The sequence below is a fragment of the Hypanus sabinus genome, chromosome 9, assembly GCF_030144855.1.
Source record: "Hypanus sabinus isolate sHypSab1 chromosome 9, sHypSab1.hap1, whole genome shotgun sequence".
NCBI lineage: Eukaryota > Metazoa > Chordata > Chondrichthyes > Myliobatiformes > Dasyatidae > Hypanus > Hypanus sabinus.
This window is the reverse complement of record NC_082714.1, coordinates 130,495,757-130,509,201: the sequence shown is the minus strand read 5'-3', so window position 1 is coordinate 130,509,201 and position 13,445 is coordinate 130,495,757. Positions and strand designations below refer to the sequence as shown.

The window sequence follows — 13,445 nt, the reverse complement described above, 5'->3', positions numbered from 1 at the left end:
GGCCGCAAAGTTTCCTAAATCTGGGAAAAAAAGAAGTCTCTGCATCTGTGACTGCCGAGATTGCCTCTGTTTTGGAACAGCATCGACAAGAGATTGCATCTTAACTTAAGTCTGAATAAAAGTCTTCTTTCAGATCATTGGGAGTCAAAAATTGGATCAAATTAATGCTAGAGTGGACGATCATGCCAAACGTCTATCTCATATCAAGTTAACTTTCGAAGATTTAAAACGTCGCGTTCAGCAGCTGGAAGCCGTCTGTTCCAATTTGACTGAGCAAAACACAAAGTTAACTTTCAAGGTAACTGATCTTGAAAATCAGAGTAGGTGTTATAACCTACAATTTCTCGGTTTCCCAGAGGCTATCGAAAGGGGATCTCCTGTTGAATTTTTCTCTTCTTTACTCTGTGAGATTTTTGGGAAGGAAATCCTTTCGACCCAACCCAAACTAGACAAAGCGCACTGTACATTTCTGGCCAAGCCCGAGCTGGGCTCTAGGCCACGTCCAGTTACTCTCTGCTTTCATCGCTATCAGGTAAAAAACCTTCCGATCATGGAAGTACGCCGGAGGGGAAAACTGGATTTCTGGGGTCATTCCATCCATATCATTGAAGATTATGCTCAAGTTTTAAAGATGTGCGCCAAGTATAAAGATGTTATGAAAGAGTTTTACAACCGTGGATTCAGCCCCTCTCTGTATAACCAAGCCCATCTCTGAATAACTCTTAATACTTGGGACCAAAAATTGTTTAAGTCAGTTACGGAAGCTCAGAAATGTATTGAAGGTCTCCCAGCCATTTTGACTCCATCAGACTAGGTCTGATTTTTTTAAATGGCCAATAAGTACTTTTTTTTTAAAAAATTCTTCTTTCTGCTTTTTTTCCGTTTTCTTTTTTTAAATTACTGTATTTTTTTCATAGTTTTTTGCAGGTAGATTATTCTGGATTATTATTTTGAATTGAGGATATTTATTAAAAAATTATCATTTTTAAATAGCTTCAATATTCCTTCGCTCTCCTCTGACTTTAAAGTAAAACTCAATGAGCCATTATCACTAGAAGAAATCACTCTGCCATTTCTGCACTGCAATCGGGAAAATCTCCTGGACCTGATGGGTTACCTGCAGAATTTTATAAATCATTTTCCTCACTACTTTCATCTCAGTTATTTTTAGTTCTATCTGATTCGTTTAAACATTGTAAATTGCCACCATCATTTAATGAGGCATGTATTATTCTTTTAGCCAAAAATGGTAAAGATCCACCAGTGTTCTTCGCATAGGCTGATTACTTTGTTAAATGTTGATGTTAGAATTTTGGCTAAAGTTTTGGCGCATAGATTGGAGAACATTGTACCTTCTATTATTTCTGAAGACCAAACCGGGTTTATTAAAAATTGTCTTCCCCTTTTTTAAAAATACGGTGTTTATTTAATATCTTATATTCACCCTCAATTGGGACTCCTGAATGTGTTACTTCTCTTGATGCGGAAAAAGCATTTGATCATGTGGAGTGGAATTACCTTTTTGTGGTTTTAGAAAAATTTGATCCTGGACAAAGTTTAATTTCAATATATATTAAATACTTATAACAATAAGTATATTGTTATACTTATGTCCCACCGCTTCTTTTGACTAACTCTCAGCAATCCCAGTCCTTTAGCCCTAAACGTGGCACCCGACAAGGATGCCCTTTAAGTCCCTTACCTTTTGATTTGGCCATAGAGCCACTGGCGATTGTGTTTTGAAGTTGTCCTGAATTGACGGGGATTTGAAGGGGAGGTATTGAGCATAAAGTTTCTCTTTATGCTGACGATCTTTTACTTTTTATATCAAATCTGTCCACTTCCTTACCCCCAATGCTTTTACTTCTTGATCAATTCAGCCAACTTTCCGGTTATAAACTTAATTTTTAAGAGTGAACTCTTCCCAATTAATAGAAAAGCACAAGCATTAGTATTTCTTGACCTCCCTTTTAAAGTAGTTAATAATCAATTTACTTACCTTGGTATTACAATAACAAGGAACTTCAAGAATATTTTTCAAGAAAATTTTGCTAATCTTTTAAATTCTACAGAAAAAGAGTTTGACACAATGGTCACCCTTATCTAACTCTCTGGTAGGTCAAATTAATGTTATTAAAATGTATATCCTTCCTAAATTTTTATACTTATTTCAGTCTATACCAATTTTTATTTCTAAAGCTTTTCTTGACTCATTAGATTCTATCATTTTGCCCTATCTGTGGAAGGGCAAACATTCTAGACTTAATAAAGCTTACCTTCAAAAATCTAAAAAATGTGATATGGCTTTGCCTAACTTCCGTTTATAGTATTGGGTAGCCAATATTCGCTATCTTACTTTTTGGTCCTTTTTTTAGAATCAGTCTGACTGTCCAAAATGGGTGGCAATGGAGTTGAACTCTAAAAAGGATCTCTCTATTTCTGCACTTCTTGGACCTGCACTTTCTTGTCGCTTGCCTAGACTAATTGTTAATCCTCTTATTAGACATACTCTGAGAATATGGGCTTAGTTTAGAAAATTTAATGGCCTTCATGGTTTCTCTCTCTCTAGCCCTATCTTACATAATCATCTTTTCCTACCGTCTATGCAAGACTCAACATTTCATAATTGGTATAGAAAGGGGATTAGGCGCTTTGAAGATCTTTTTGTAGATAAATCGTTTTGCAACTTTTCAACAACTGTCTGCAAAGTTTAGACATTAGGCAATTCATTAACCCTTTATTATCAAATTTTCGTGAGATGCCCGAGAAAAATGTTGTGGGCCTGTTTCGTTGTATTAATCCATTGGGTAAAGGCCTAATATCTTTTATTCGTGAAAAATTAGTGACCTTGAGGTGTGCCCCCTTTAATAAAATTAGAACTGCTTGAGAGCATGATTTAAATATTTCTTTATCTGATGCAGTCTGGGATTCAATTCTTAAGTCAGTTAATGCAACTTCTTTATGTGAACGCCACTGTCTTTTACAGTTTAAGGCTGTACATAGAGCTCACATGTCTAAAACTAAATTGTCGCTGTTTTATCCTGACATTAGTCCTATTTGTGACAAGTGTAATGGCGGCAAGGCTTCTCTTATCCATATGTACTGGGCTTATCCTAGTCTAGAGAAATTCTGGAGAGAAGTTTTTTTAGCTTTATCCCATATTCTTAATTGTCACTTAGAACCTAATCCTCTGATTGCCCTTTTTGGTACCTTGGGTGAGGCAGACATGCATCTGAGTCCGACTAAACGTCTAACACTATCTTTTGCCTCTCTTTTGGTAGATGCTTAGTTTTCCTTACGTGGAGAGATGTTGTCCCCCCACTCATGCTGAATGGCTTAATGATATTATGTCCTGTTTAGACCTTGAAAAAATTCATTGCTCACTTCTCAATTCGGACATAAAATTTCAAAAGGTGTGGGGGCCTTTTCTTGAATACTTTCGTAACTCCCCGTTAGACTAAGTTTATTCTTTTTAATCCCTTACTTTCAGCATTTTTTCTCTCTGTAAATTTTATGGTTTCTTTTTGATGGAAATCACATTATACTTTTGGTAGTAGGCATTATTATTCTTTCTTTAATTTATACTTACAGCTCTGTGGGGTCGAATGCTCTGATTGTTTTTCTATATATTGTAATGGTTGGCCTGGAGTGGAGAGGATACTAACTTTATATGATTATATTCCGGGTGCTGTTTCCTTATTGTTATGAATTGTTGTAATTGATAAACTTACTTTGCTCTGTATTAATCTTCACTTTGTTGTTGGGTTTTTTTGTTTGTAGTTGGTTTGTAGAAATGCATAAAAAAATTAATTTTAAAAAATAAATAAAATTCACTACTTTCCTATAATCTGATTAAGGCACATTCTTGCTACATAGATCAATATGATAAGAAATTTGGTTTCCTTTTTGTGCTGACGTATGATGGAGATACAGTACTACTTGCCTTAAATCTGAAGGGTAGAGAGATACATGAATGCTGTGATGTCTTCCACATGAAGCTCAGTATGTGTTATTGATCAAATCATACAAAACGCAGAATATGCCAGCAATCAAGGTTAAACTGGCACTGAAATTATGGGTCCTCTTTAAGTACCAGTTGGCCTTCAGTACCAGAAATATACAGTTAGAGTTGGTGCTTTTAATAGAAAAAGAAAAACCAACCAATTTTTTTTTTCCCCTGTTGAAAGTTTCCCATGCAGTGCCAAAACCAACTAAATGTAATTTTCTACATAACATGAGGTAATACAGGAGAGATATAGGAACTAATAGAATTCACTCACTTACGAAAATCGAGAAATGATCTTCATCTTATTATCCACCCATTCTTCCCTTTCTGTACTCCTATCTTACCTATGCGTATGATTAAACTTCTGAACAAGACGTCCCCCATCTGCAAGTCGAATCTGGATACTGGTGGTTGGTTCTGATTCATTTAGATTTACAGAAGAACTGGCCTTTGCTTCATGTTCTGCCTGCTGCGCTGGAGTAGTTGTAGTTACTAGCTGGGGTGTGGCACTGCAAAATAGAAACAGGGTTGTTAACTGAGTAAATCACACCTACTTAATGCTAATGCAAAAACAGCAACTTAACTCAATTAAGGGGCATTAAACAGAAATTTTATGCAAATATGCTTTTTTAAATCTAGTCTAAAATGTAAAATTACAGAGCTCCAAAAAGGTTTAAGCTCAAATATCCCATAACTTAGATATCCTCCATCCTGGTCTCACAGCAACAAAAGAATTAGCAGCTACTTCTAGCAGAAAAATAAAGCAAGGAATGCCATGTTCTGATGAACAGACTTGACCTCTTACAATGGACACATTCAAATGAAAGGTGTATTTTCACCATGAAAGTTGAGCATAACACTCTTGTGGAATTGGAGCTCCAGCACAATCAGGGAACTGGTAGAACAGTAATCCTCCTATAAACAAAGCATGACATAAGAGTACAGAAAGAGAAGAATGGGTGGATAAGATAAAGTGAATAAGATAAAGTGACTTGATTCTTCAGGAAGCCCTGTTAGAGAATATGCTTCCCAACCATTCTGACTAGAAATATGTTGTGCAATTCAAAAATCTGGATTTGCTGTTGACTATTAAGTGAAAAGAATGGAGATTACTGCAAGTGTTCAAATAGACAGATCATGCCAATAGGGATTTTAACCAACCTACTATAAACTGGGAAATCCCAAGTGGTATGGAATCTCAACGAGTAAATGTTATGCATGACTGCTTTCCGTGCCAATGTGCGAGGGGCTCCAGGAGAGACATCTTTATCTAGTGAATAGCAAATGAATCAAACAGTACATTATGAATGTAAGTAGTGGCATCCCATGGAGAAAGCAACCATAACATGATTATATTAAAAAAAAATTGGAATAGAACTAATAGTAAGTGCATGATTAAAATGGATCAACTTCAGGGAAATAATTATAAAATAAGAAAACCTCAGCTGGGATTAATCAGATAACCTTAAGAGTGCAACTGTTATGAATACAGCATGTCATTATGTATATTGAGTGAAACAACACTATGATGAAGCCAGCTAGTGGTGTAATGCCATCAGCACTGGACTTCAAGGCCAATGGTCCCAGGTTTGAATCCAGCCGGCTCTTTGCATGTTTAAAAAAATCAGACAAATGTAAAGGAAATGGCAAAAAATGCCATCCGATGCACCACAATAGGGGAAATCTGGCTCTCACTCATGACAAAATTTCTTTCCGGTGTGCTCACCAGAATTGTTTGTAAATCTTAAACTGGAACTGCAACTAAAGCAGTGACAATTATTTATTCATTTGTTTTGTACAGCACCTTAGCAATTAAGGTGCATTTTGATACCTATGGCTAAATAGTACAATTTGTAGTCACAGGCATGACTAATCACAGCATTACTTGGGTCTTCCACTGAATGACAAATCATTGAAGCCCAACAACTGTTGATCCTTGAACTCTTCTTTCAAATGGCACATGGCTCTAGTCAATTTTTTTTTAAAGAAAAGCAATCTACATATTGGATAAGAGTCCAAAACAGCAAGAGGCTTTTCTTGATCATAAGCCAGAAGTATGTTTTCAGACAGATAAGCCACATCTTCAGGGATACCATCTCTCAAATCCCAGGACTGCTGAAGGATCTTGGCCCAAAACATCGACTATACTTTTTTTTCCCCATAAAATGCTGCCTGGCTTACTGAGTCCTCCAGCATTTTGCGTACACACATACACACACACCAGGTAACTGTATACATTTGGTACTAATTAGATCAGACAGGGTTAAATAAAAACTAGTATTTCAAGTTACACTATTACCTGTGAAAGAAATATAAACAACTATGAATGAAAGGTAATTTATTTACTTTCAACAAGATTAATGACTGGAATATCCTTTGTTAGATTTGTTGAAACAGCAACAAGTATTTACATGTCTTTGTTTGCAAAAAGGGTGGGTGTAGAGATAAGCAGTTTTCATAAAAACAAACATCCTCCCTTCCACAGTTGTAGCAACTGTATGACAAAGGATCTTGTACATGCATGCAAATATTGGCAGGATTAGAAAAAAAGCATTCTGCAACTTTCTCTCTCCTCCTCCTCCCAACCACCAACTTGGCCCTAGAGGTCATCTCATGACAACTAAATTGCATGTTACTCCAAAATCTCACATTCAATCTTTCTTGCTAAACAGCTCTGACAATTCCATAAACTTTTACTGAGTACAACTATAACTTACAGAAAGAAAATACATAAAACAAGCAATGGCCAAGATTAGGCAAACTAGGAATAGAAACAGATACAAGAGGTACTGCAGATGCTGGAAAGCTAGAGCAATAAAAACAATGCGCTCAAGGAGCTCAGCAGGTCAGGGAGCATCTATAGATGGAAATAAACATCTGATGAAGGGTCTTGACCCAAAACATCGACTGCTTTTTCCAATCCGTAGATGCTGCCTGACCTACTGAGCTCCTCCAGCAGGTTGTGTGTATAGTGCTAGGAATAGAAGCACATATACTGAACCCAATACTATCCAAACCAAATTTCTTCCTAGAATCCAGATTCTAAAGATATATATCTGGCAATCTGGTGCTTAGATGTTGACATTATACAGATACTGGTAGCTGTACTTTTAACAGGGCTATGTGGGAAATACATTAGGCAGAAGGCAAGGAGATAATTTGGCTTTTCATGAACAGAAGCAAGCAGATAGATGAGAACTTTTGAAGAGGTGAAAAGCTCCTGCTACAGGAGTAGATGCAGAGGATTAGAGTACTGCTAACATTATACAATATTTAAAATAGGAGAAATGGGTAACTAATTATAAGCCAGTTAGAAAACATAAAAAGCTCACGAGATCCATAGGAAAGTGGTATATTGGATCCAAAACTGGCCGAGAAGCAAAGAGTAACGCTGTTTTTCTGACTGGGAATATATTAATAAGAGTGAATAATCATCGTTTGGATTTAAATGCAGGGGTGGGATAAAGGTTCCATTATACAAAAAGTGGCTCTGTGCTAATAGCAAGGAGAAAACTTATAGTTAGATATAAATGGTCACTTATGCAGAAATAGAAAATCACTAATCCAGAAAAATGGAAGATAATTTATTTAGAGAAATGCAAAGATTAGTGAATGCAAAATAATTGAGAACAAACAGAGAGATGTAGAGAAACAAAAAGGATTTGAGGGTATATCCGTGCATTATTAAAAGCAGTAGAATGTAGGTGATTATGGCAATTAGTAAGATATGCAGAACGTTTTTCTGTATTAGCCAAAGCACAAAACACAGAATACTAGAACACGATATCACAGTTAACTAGATAGTCCGTAGAGGACAACTGCATACAATTCTGTTCACATTATAGGAAAGGTGCACCTCCATTAAAGCAAGCAAAAAGGGAATGAATAACAAGTTGTTACTGTTGAAAGCTGCAGCTATGAAGATAAACTGGATGGGCAGGGATTGTTTTTCCTGAAACAGAGGAGACCAACAAAAATTTTTACTGGAGTAATAAAGTGAATAGATAGGATAAATAGGAAGGGCCTACTTCCATAAGTAAAGCAATCAAAAATTATGGGGGCTAGATCTAAACTAACTGATAATTATCCTAAGAAAGAGGTTTGGAACTCACTGTCAGAAACTGTAGCAGATGCAAATCCTTATCCCACTTAAAACAATATTTTGATATACACTTAATGAATCATAATATACAAGGACCTGGATCAAGTACTGATAAATGAGATTAAGCTGGTTAGTGTTTTTCGTTCCACTATGTGTCAGACCTAATAGGCTAAATTACCTTCTCCTGAGACTTAATTTTCTATAATAAAGGAAAACATTGAAATTGTCTTGGGGGACATAGATCAAATGGCAGAGTGTATGCCCCATCTATATAGGGAAAGGCAAAAAAATAGGAAAGTAACATGGTGCTTACAGCAAAGACTGAATTCAATAAAGGTGTATGAGTTGAACATTTTCTTTTGTCTTTCCAAGTGCTTCAGTATAACTTGTAAAGCTGACCAGTGTAGTATGAGCACCTTATTTATTAAGCTGCTGCCAACTTATCATCAGAAAGGATACTGCATTAGCTTACTCAATTTCGCAAAGAAAGAATTACTTAACTGCTCACCATCGGTTACATAATTATTCCCACAGAACATATTGCATAAATCTGCTGGAGAAATTTGTAGTGACTTCTAAATTAAATCCATTTGAAAAAGTGTTTAAGTTATTGACTTTTTAAGAAATGTGTGCAAATGACTACCATTACCTCCCCAATTTTTGTCCTTCACCTCCAAATGCCTTAAACATAGGCTTAGACTTTACATATTCTTGATCCCGATGATCTTCCATGTCCAGATTTACCTGTCCACCTCGAGCTAATCGCCGCAGCTCCAGTGGAATCTCACTGCAAAGGGTAAAATGCAGATACTTATTCCAACACATTCAAATGTGAATCTACATAAATAACTAAAACTAAACCTTCTGAACTCAATGCTCCATGCAAATAAAAATAAATGCCTGGATTTTTGCAGTAGTAATAAAAAATAAGTGACAGTTCTTTTGAACGTTTATGCTCAGCATTGGTTTAGAAGCTGTGATTTAATGCAGTTCCACTACCTGCATTCTGTGCCAATGGAATCAAAGGAAATCACTTGAACCAACGTTGTAAGTTAAGCACTGTGAAACTATTAAACATGAACACATTGAGTGAGATGAATGTCTCCATACACAAAGCACAAAATTAATACAGCAGATAAATGGAATGCTATATTAAAGTGCAAAGAGAGAAGCGGGTGGAGCAACAAACTCTTGCCAAACTGTATAGAGTTTTGGTGAGGCCGTGCCTGGAATGATGAATTATACAGTAGTTCTTCCCTCCTTATTTAATAATGAAAATATTTGCAGAGCAAATCTGAAATGAAGTGTTCCTCCTTGGAAGAAAGTGCATTAAACAGCCTTAAACCCCTCTCCCCCACCCCCCCAGAGCTAAGAATGAGAGATGCCCAAATTGAAATACATGAGATTTGAAGAGGCTTAATAGAAGATACTGTGACAGTCCATCCATTGGTGGCTCCATCTAGGACGAAAGCATGGTCTCTGGATTTGAAATCAATGACTTAAGAACAAAATAAAGAGGAATATCCTCCTAATGGTGACTCTTTTTGGAAGTCCTCATCCTAGAAAATATGATTGTTGATTCAAGTTCAAGGTTCAGATAGCTTTTACTTGTACAAGAGAATCAGGAGTAAGAGAAACAGAAAACCTACAGCGGAATACAGGCCCTTTGGCCCACCAAGCTGTGCTGAACATCCCCCCACCTCAGAACGACTCAGGCCTACCCATAGCCCTCTATTTTTCTAAGCTCCATGTATCCATCCAGTAGTCTTAAAGACCCTTTCACTTCCGCTTCCACCACTGCCACCGGCAGCCCATTCCACGCACTCACCACTCTCTACGCAAAAAACTTACCCCTGACATCTCCTCTGTACCTACTTCCAAGCACCTTAAAACTATGCCTTTTCGTGCTAGCCATTTCAGCCCTGGGGAAAAAGCCTCTGACTATCCACTCTTATTATCTTGTACACCTCTGTCGGGTCACCTCTCATCCTGCGTCGCTCTGATAATGTAATGAAGGCACTGTCTTATTCCCTTTTACAGCTAAAGGATTTTTGGTGCATTATTGTCCCCTTTTAAGGCTAAAAGGTTGTTAGCTGTTCTGCAGAAACAGCAATTTTTAGTTTGTCAAATATGCAAAGTATAGCAAACTGGATTGTTCCCTTTTTGTTTAAGATTGTTCCTGCTTTATTATTAACTTACTTTATAATTAACGTGGTTGACACTGTCAGAGCAGGCTTTGCACCTAGATCCGCATGCGAGGATGGACAAATATGGATCCTTTGCTGTGTTGATTGCTTAAGGACAAATAACTTAAAAGCTGTTGTAACTGGTAGAAGTTCTGCAAAATACCTTTATAAAAGGGATGGTATCTGTATGATCCTAGGAGAGAGGTCTAGTGGGCAAGAGGGGTTTCTTGCCCACTGTAGATCTCGAATCTCTCGCCGAATAAGTCGCAATAAAGAAGAACAGTTGATTGAAATTATATGGTGTCTGACTTAATTCCACAGCTCCAAGGAGAAAAGGCCACTTCCACATCCTTCCTGTAGTGAGGCGATCAGAATTGAGCACAGCACTCCAAGTGGGGTCTGACCAGGGTCCTATATAGCTGCAACATTACCTCTCGGCTCCTAAACTCAATCCCACGATTGATGAAGGCCAATGCACCGTATGCCTTCTTAACCACAGAGTCAACCTGTGTAGCAGCTTTGAGTGTCTTCTGGACTCGGACCCCAAGATCCCTCTGATCCTCCACACTGCAAAGAGTCTTTCCAGTAATACTATATTCTGCCATCATATTTGACTTACTAAAATGAACCACCTCACACTTACCTGGGTTGAACTCCATCTGCCACTTTTGCAGCCCAGTTTTGCATCCTAACAATGCCCTGCTGCAACCGCTGACAGACCTCCACACTCTGACTCAGTAATGGGGAGTCAGACAAAAAAGTGAAGTTCCAAATAAATCATCCAGGTCTCTTGTTTCTAAGATACTTATGCACAAACTAATTCTACAAGGAAATATCCTTACACCAGCTTTAAGTTTTCAAATGGCATACTGCACCATAATTACTGCTCATCAAATTGTCTGTCCTAAACTAATTTTATGTACAGCAATTGCCTCATGAAAATATTTTGAAATGATATGATTGTTAATGTTAATCTAAGACAGTAGATGAAGTTCTTTATGAAATGACTGTTGGATAAATTCACACCTCCAAGAGTAAGTGGCATAATGATCTGCAAAAAAAATTCAACCTCATGCATGTCCTCTAATTGCCACTAGATGGCCTACATTTGCAAAATGCTTCTTTTATAACAAACCAAAAGCATTTTTACCAGATTAGATGAATTTCAGAACATTTAGCTCCTACATCCAGAATTTATCTACTACCATTTATCTCGGATAAGTTACTTTGTACCAGAACAAAATAAAATTCCAGCAGTCATTTGTAACCAAACTACAGTAAGAAACCACTTACCCTCTCCTAATAGATTCTAAAAACTGAGCATTTGTGGGGTCAGTGTAATTTCTCAGCTCACCATCATCAACACTGAAACCACTTTTCCAAAGCTTCAGAACAACGTGAACCTGTTGAATAACATTCAAATATAAACTGAATTTAGTAAAATCAACTTCTAAATTAAATTAAAATAATACCTAAATCATCATTAGTTTTAAGGCAAACCGATCCCTCTCTAAACGTTGGTCATTTATTTATTGACTAGAGATTCCCAATAAATCAGAACATACCTACATTTAACCCTAGCTTAATCAAAGGAAAATTTACAAAGACCAATCAACGTACTAACTTGTACATCTTTGGACTGTGGGAGGAAACCATAACACCCAAAGGAAACCCACATGGTCACAGAGAGCACATACAAACTCCTTACAGACAGCGCTGGAACAGCATCACACAACTGCTACACTACTGTGGCGCGTATACTAATTAATCCCAAAACCCTACCTTCAGTGAAGGCTACAAACGTACTTCCTTAAGATGTCACACAAGTCAAACCCCAGCAGCATGCTAAATAATAGCTGATTTAGCTCAAAGGATGCTAGTAATAATGTTGGAAATTTTAAAAATGTAAGAATGTTTAACAAAGTCCTCATGAAATGCAGGTATTTGGGAAAAGACTACTTAATGTTCTGTTTTGAAGAACAACAATTTTGTTTCCATGAATGAACTTGAGCACGATATTTATTTCTAGTTCCTTAAAGATTCAGCTGACTTTAAAGGGTTTTAATATTCATTCTAATTTTCTTATTGATCAGAAGCTAGAAATGCACTTGAAAGCAACTAGCCTCTTTGCTACTCTGTTTAAATGGATCCTATATCTTTGTAGTTATAGCAACCCAGAGGTAATGAGTTTAAACAATCATTTCTGATAAATGTTATTGGTTTATTCGTTTGGAGACAGTTCTGCCAATGCTACCTGATTTGGCTTCACATGACTCAAAATGAAACTCTGCAGTTAGGTAGAAATATCTCCACTCCAGTAGGGGTGGGTAATAAATCCTGTCTATACATGTCTCTTTCTAATATAATAATAATACACGGAAATACGTACTAGTTCTGAAGGTGTGGAAAACACCTGACTTAACTCTGACTGGAAATTTGTTTAGCATTATTTGATGTTATCATGTAAATTGCTCTGTAGAATCAACCTTTTATTGGGACACTAGAGCCAATACTTTTCAGTTATACACAAATAGGAAAGCAAAGATTGACATATATAAATGATACGCTTCAAAGTTGTCCACACGTATCATTATCTATTCACACCGTTGTTACCAAGAAAATGACAAATACCATTATTTCCATTGTAGTTTCCACTACCAAGCAGAAACATAGGTTTTACTTAAGACAACATGCAGTTTCTTCAAACACTTACATCTTGTGCCGATTCAGGTCTCCGCTCTCCTGTAACATATGCAGACTGTTCTCCCTCAGCTGCACCCAAACGGTAGCCACCACCACCAAATGGCTTTAGAAAAGACAGAAGTTAAAGTTTCACAGCTTGCTAATGAAAAAAAAATAAATACACTAATATTTTTATTGTAAGCAAATATTTTTATTGTAGGCAAAACGAAAGTATTAACTCTCTCAAACAACATAGGTTAATAACACTTCTAAAACTGAAACTGAAAGCAAGCATGATACCAGAACCAAGCAACAAGAAATCCTGTGAGCCAATGGTGAAATATAAACCCTGTAGTATAGGACTGATCTAATTTAGTTGTTAAGATGCTAAAATTGGTCTAGGCAGCACCTGGCTGGAAGGTGTTTCAGAGGAGAGTGAAATGCCCATGTAATGAATGTTTAATGATAA

At 36.9% G+C, this 13,445-nt stretch overlaps 1 protein-coding gene across 1 annotated transcript in view; it reads right to left on the bottom strand.

The window, feature by feature from the left end:
* nsfl1c (NSFL1 (p97) cofactor (p47)) overlaps nucleotides 1-13,445 on the bottom strand; it is a 29,052-nt gene that overhangs the window by 1,814 nt on the left and 13,793 nt on the right. The window contains exons 5-8 of the mRNA XM_059980574.1: nucleotides 13,008-13,100; nucleotides 11,588-11,697; nucleotides 8,758-8,895; nucleotides 4,351-4,515 (exon numbers count right to left, since the gene is read on the bottom strand). Of these exons, the coding sequence (XP_059836557.1) occupies nucleotides 4,351-4,515; nucleotides 8,758-8,895; nucleotides 11,588-11,697; nucleotides 13,008-13,100 (506 nt within the window). The remainder of the gene's footprint in view (nucleotides 1-4,350; nucleotides 4,516-8,757; nucleotides 8,896-11,587; nucleotides 11,698-13,007; nucleotides 13,101-13,445) is intronic.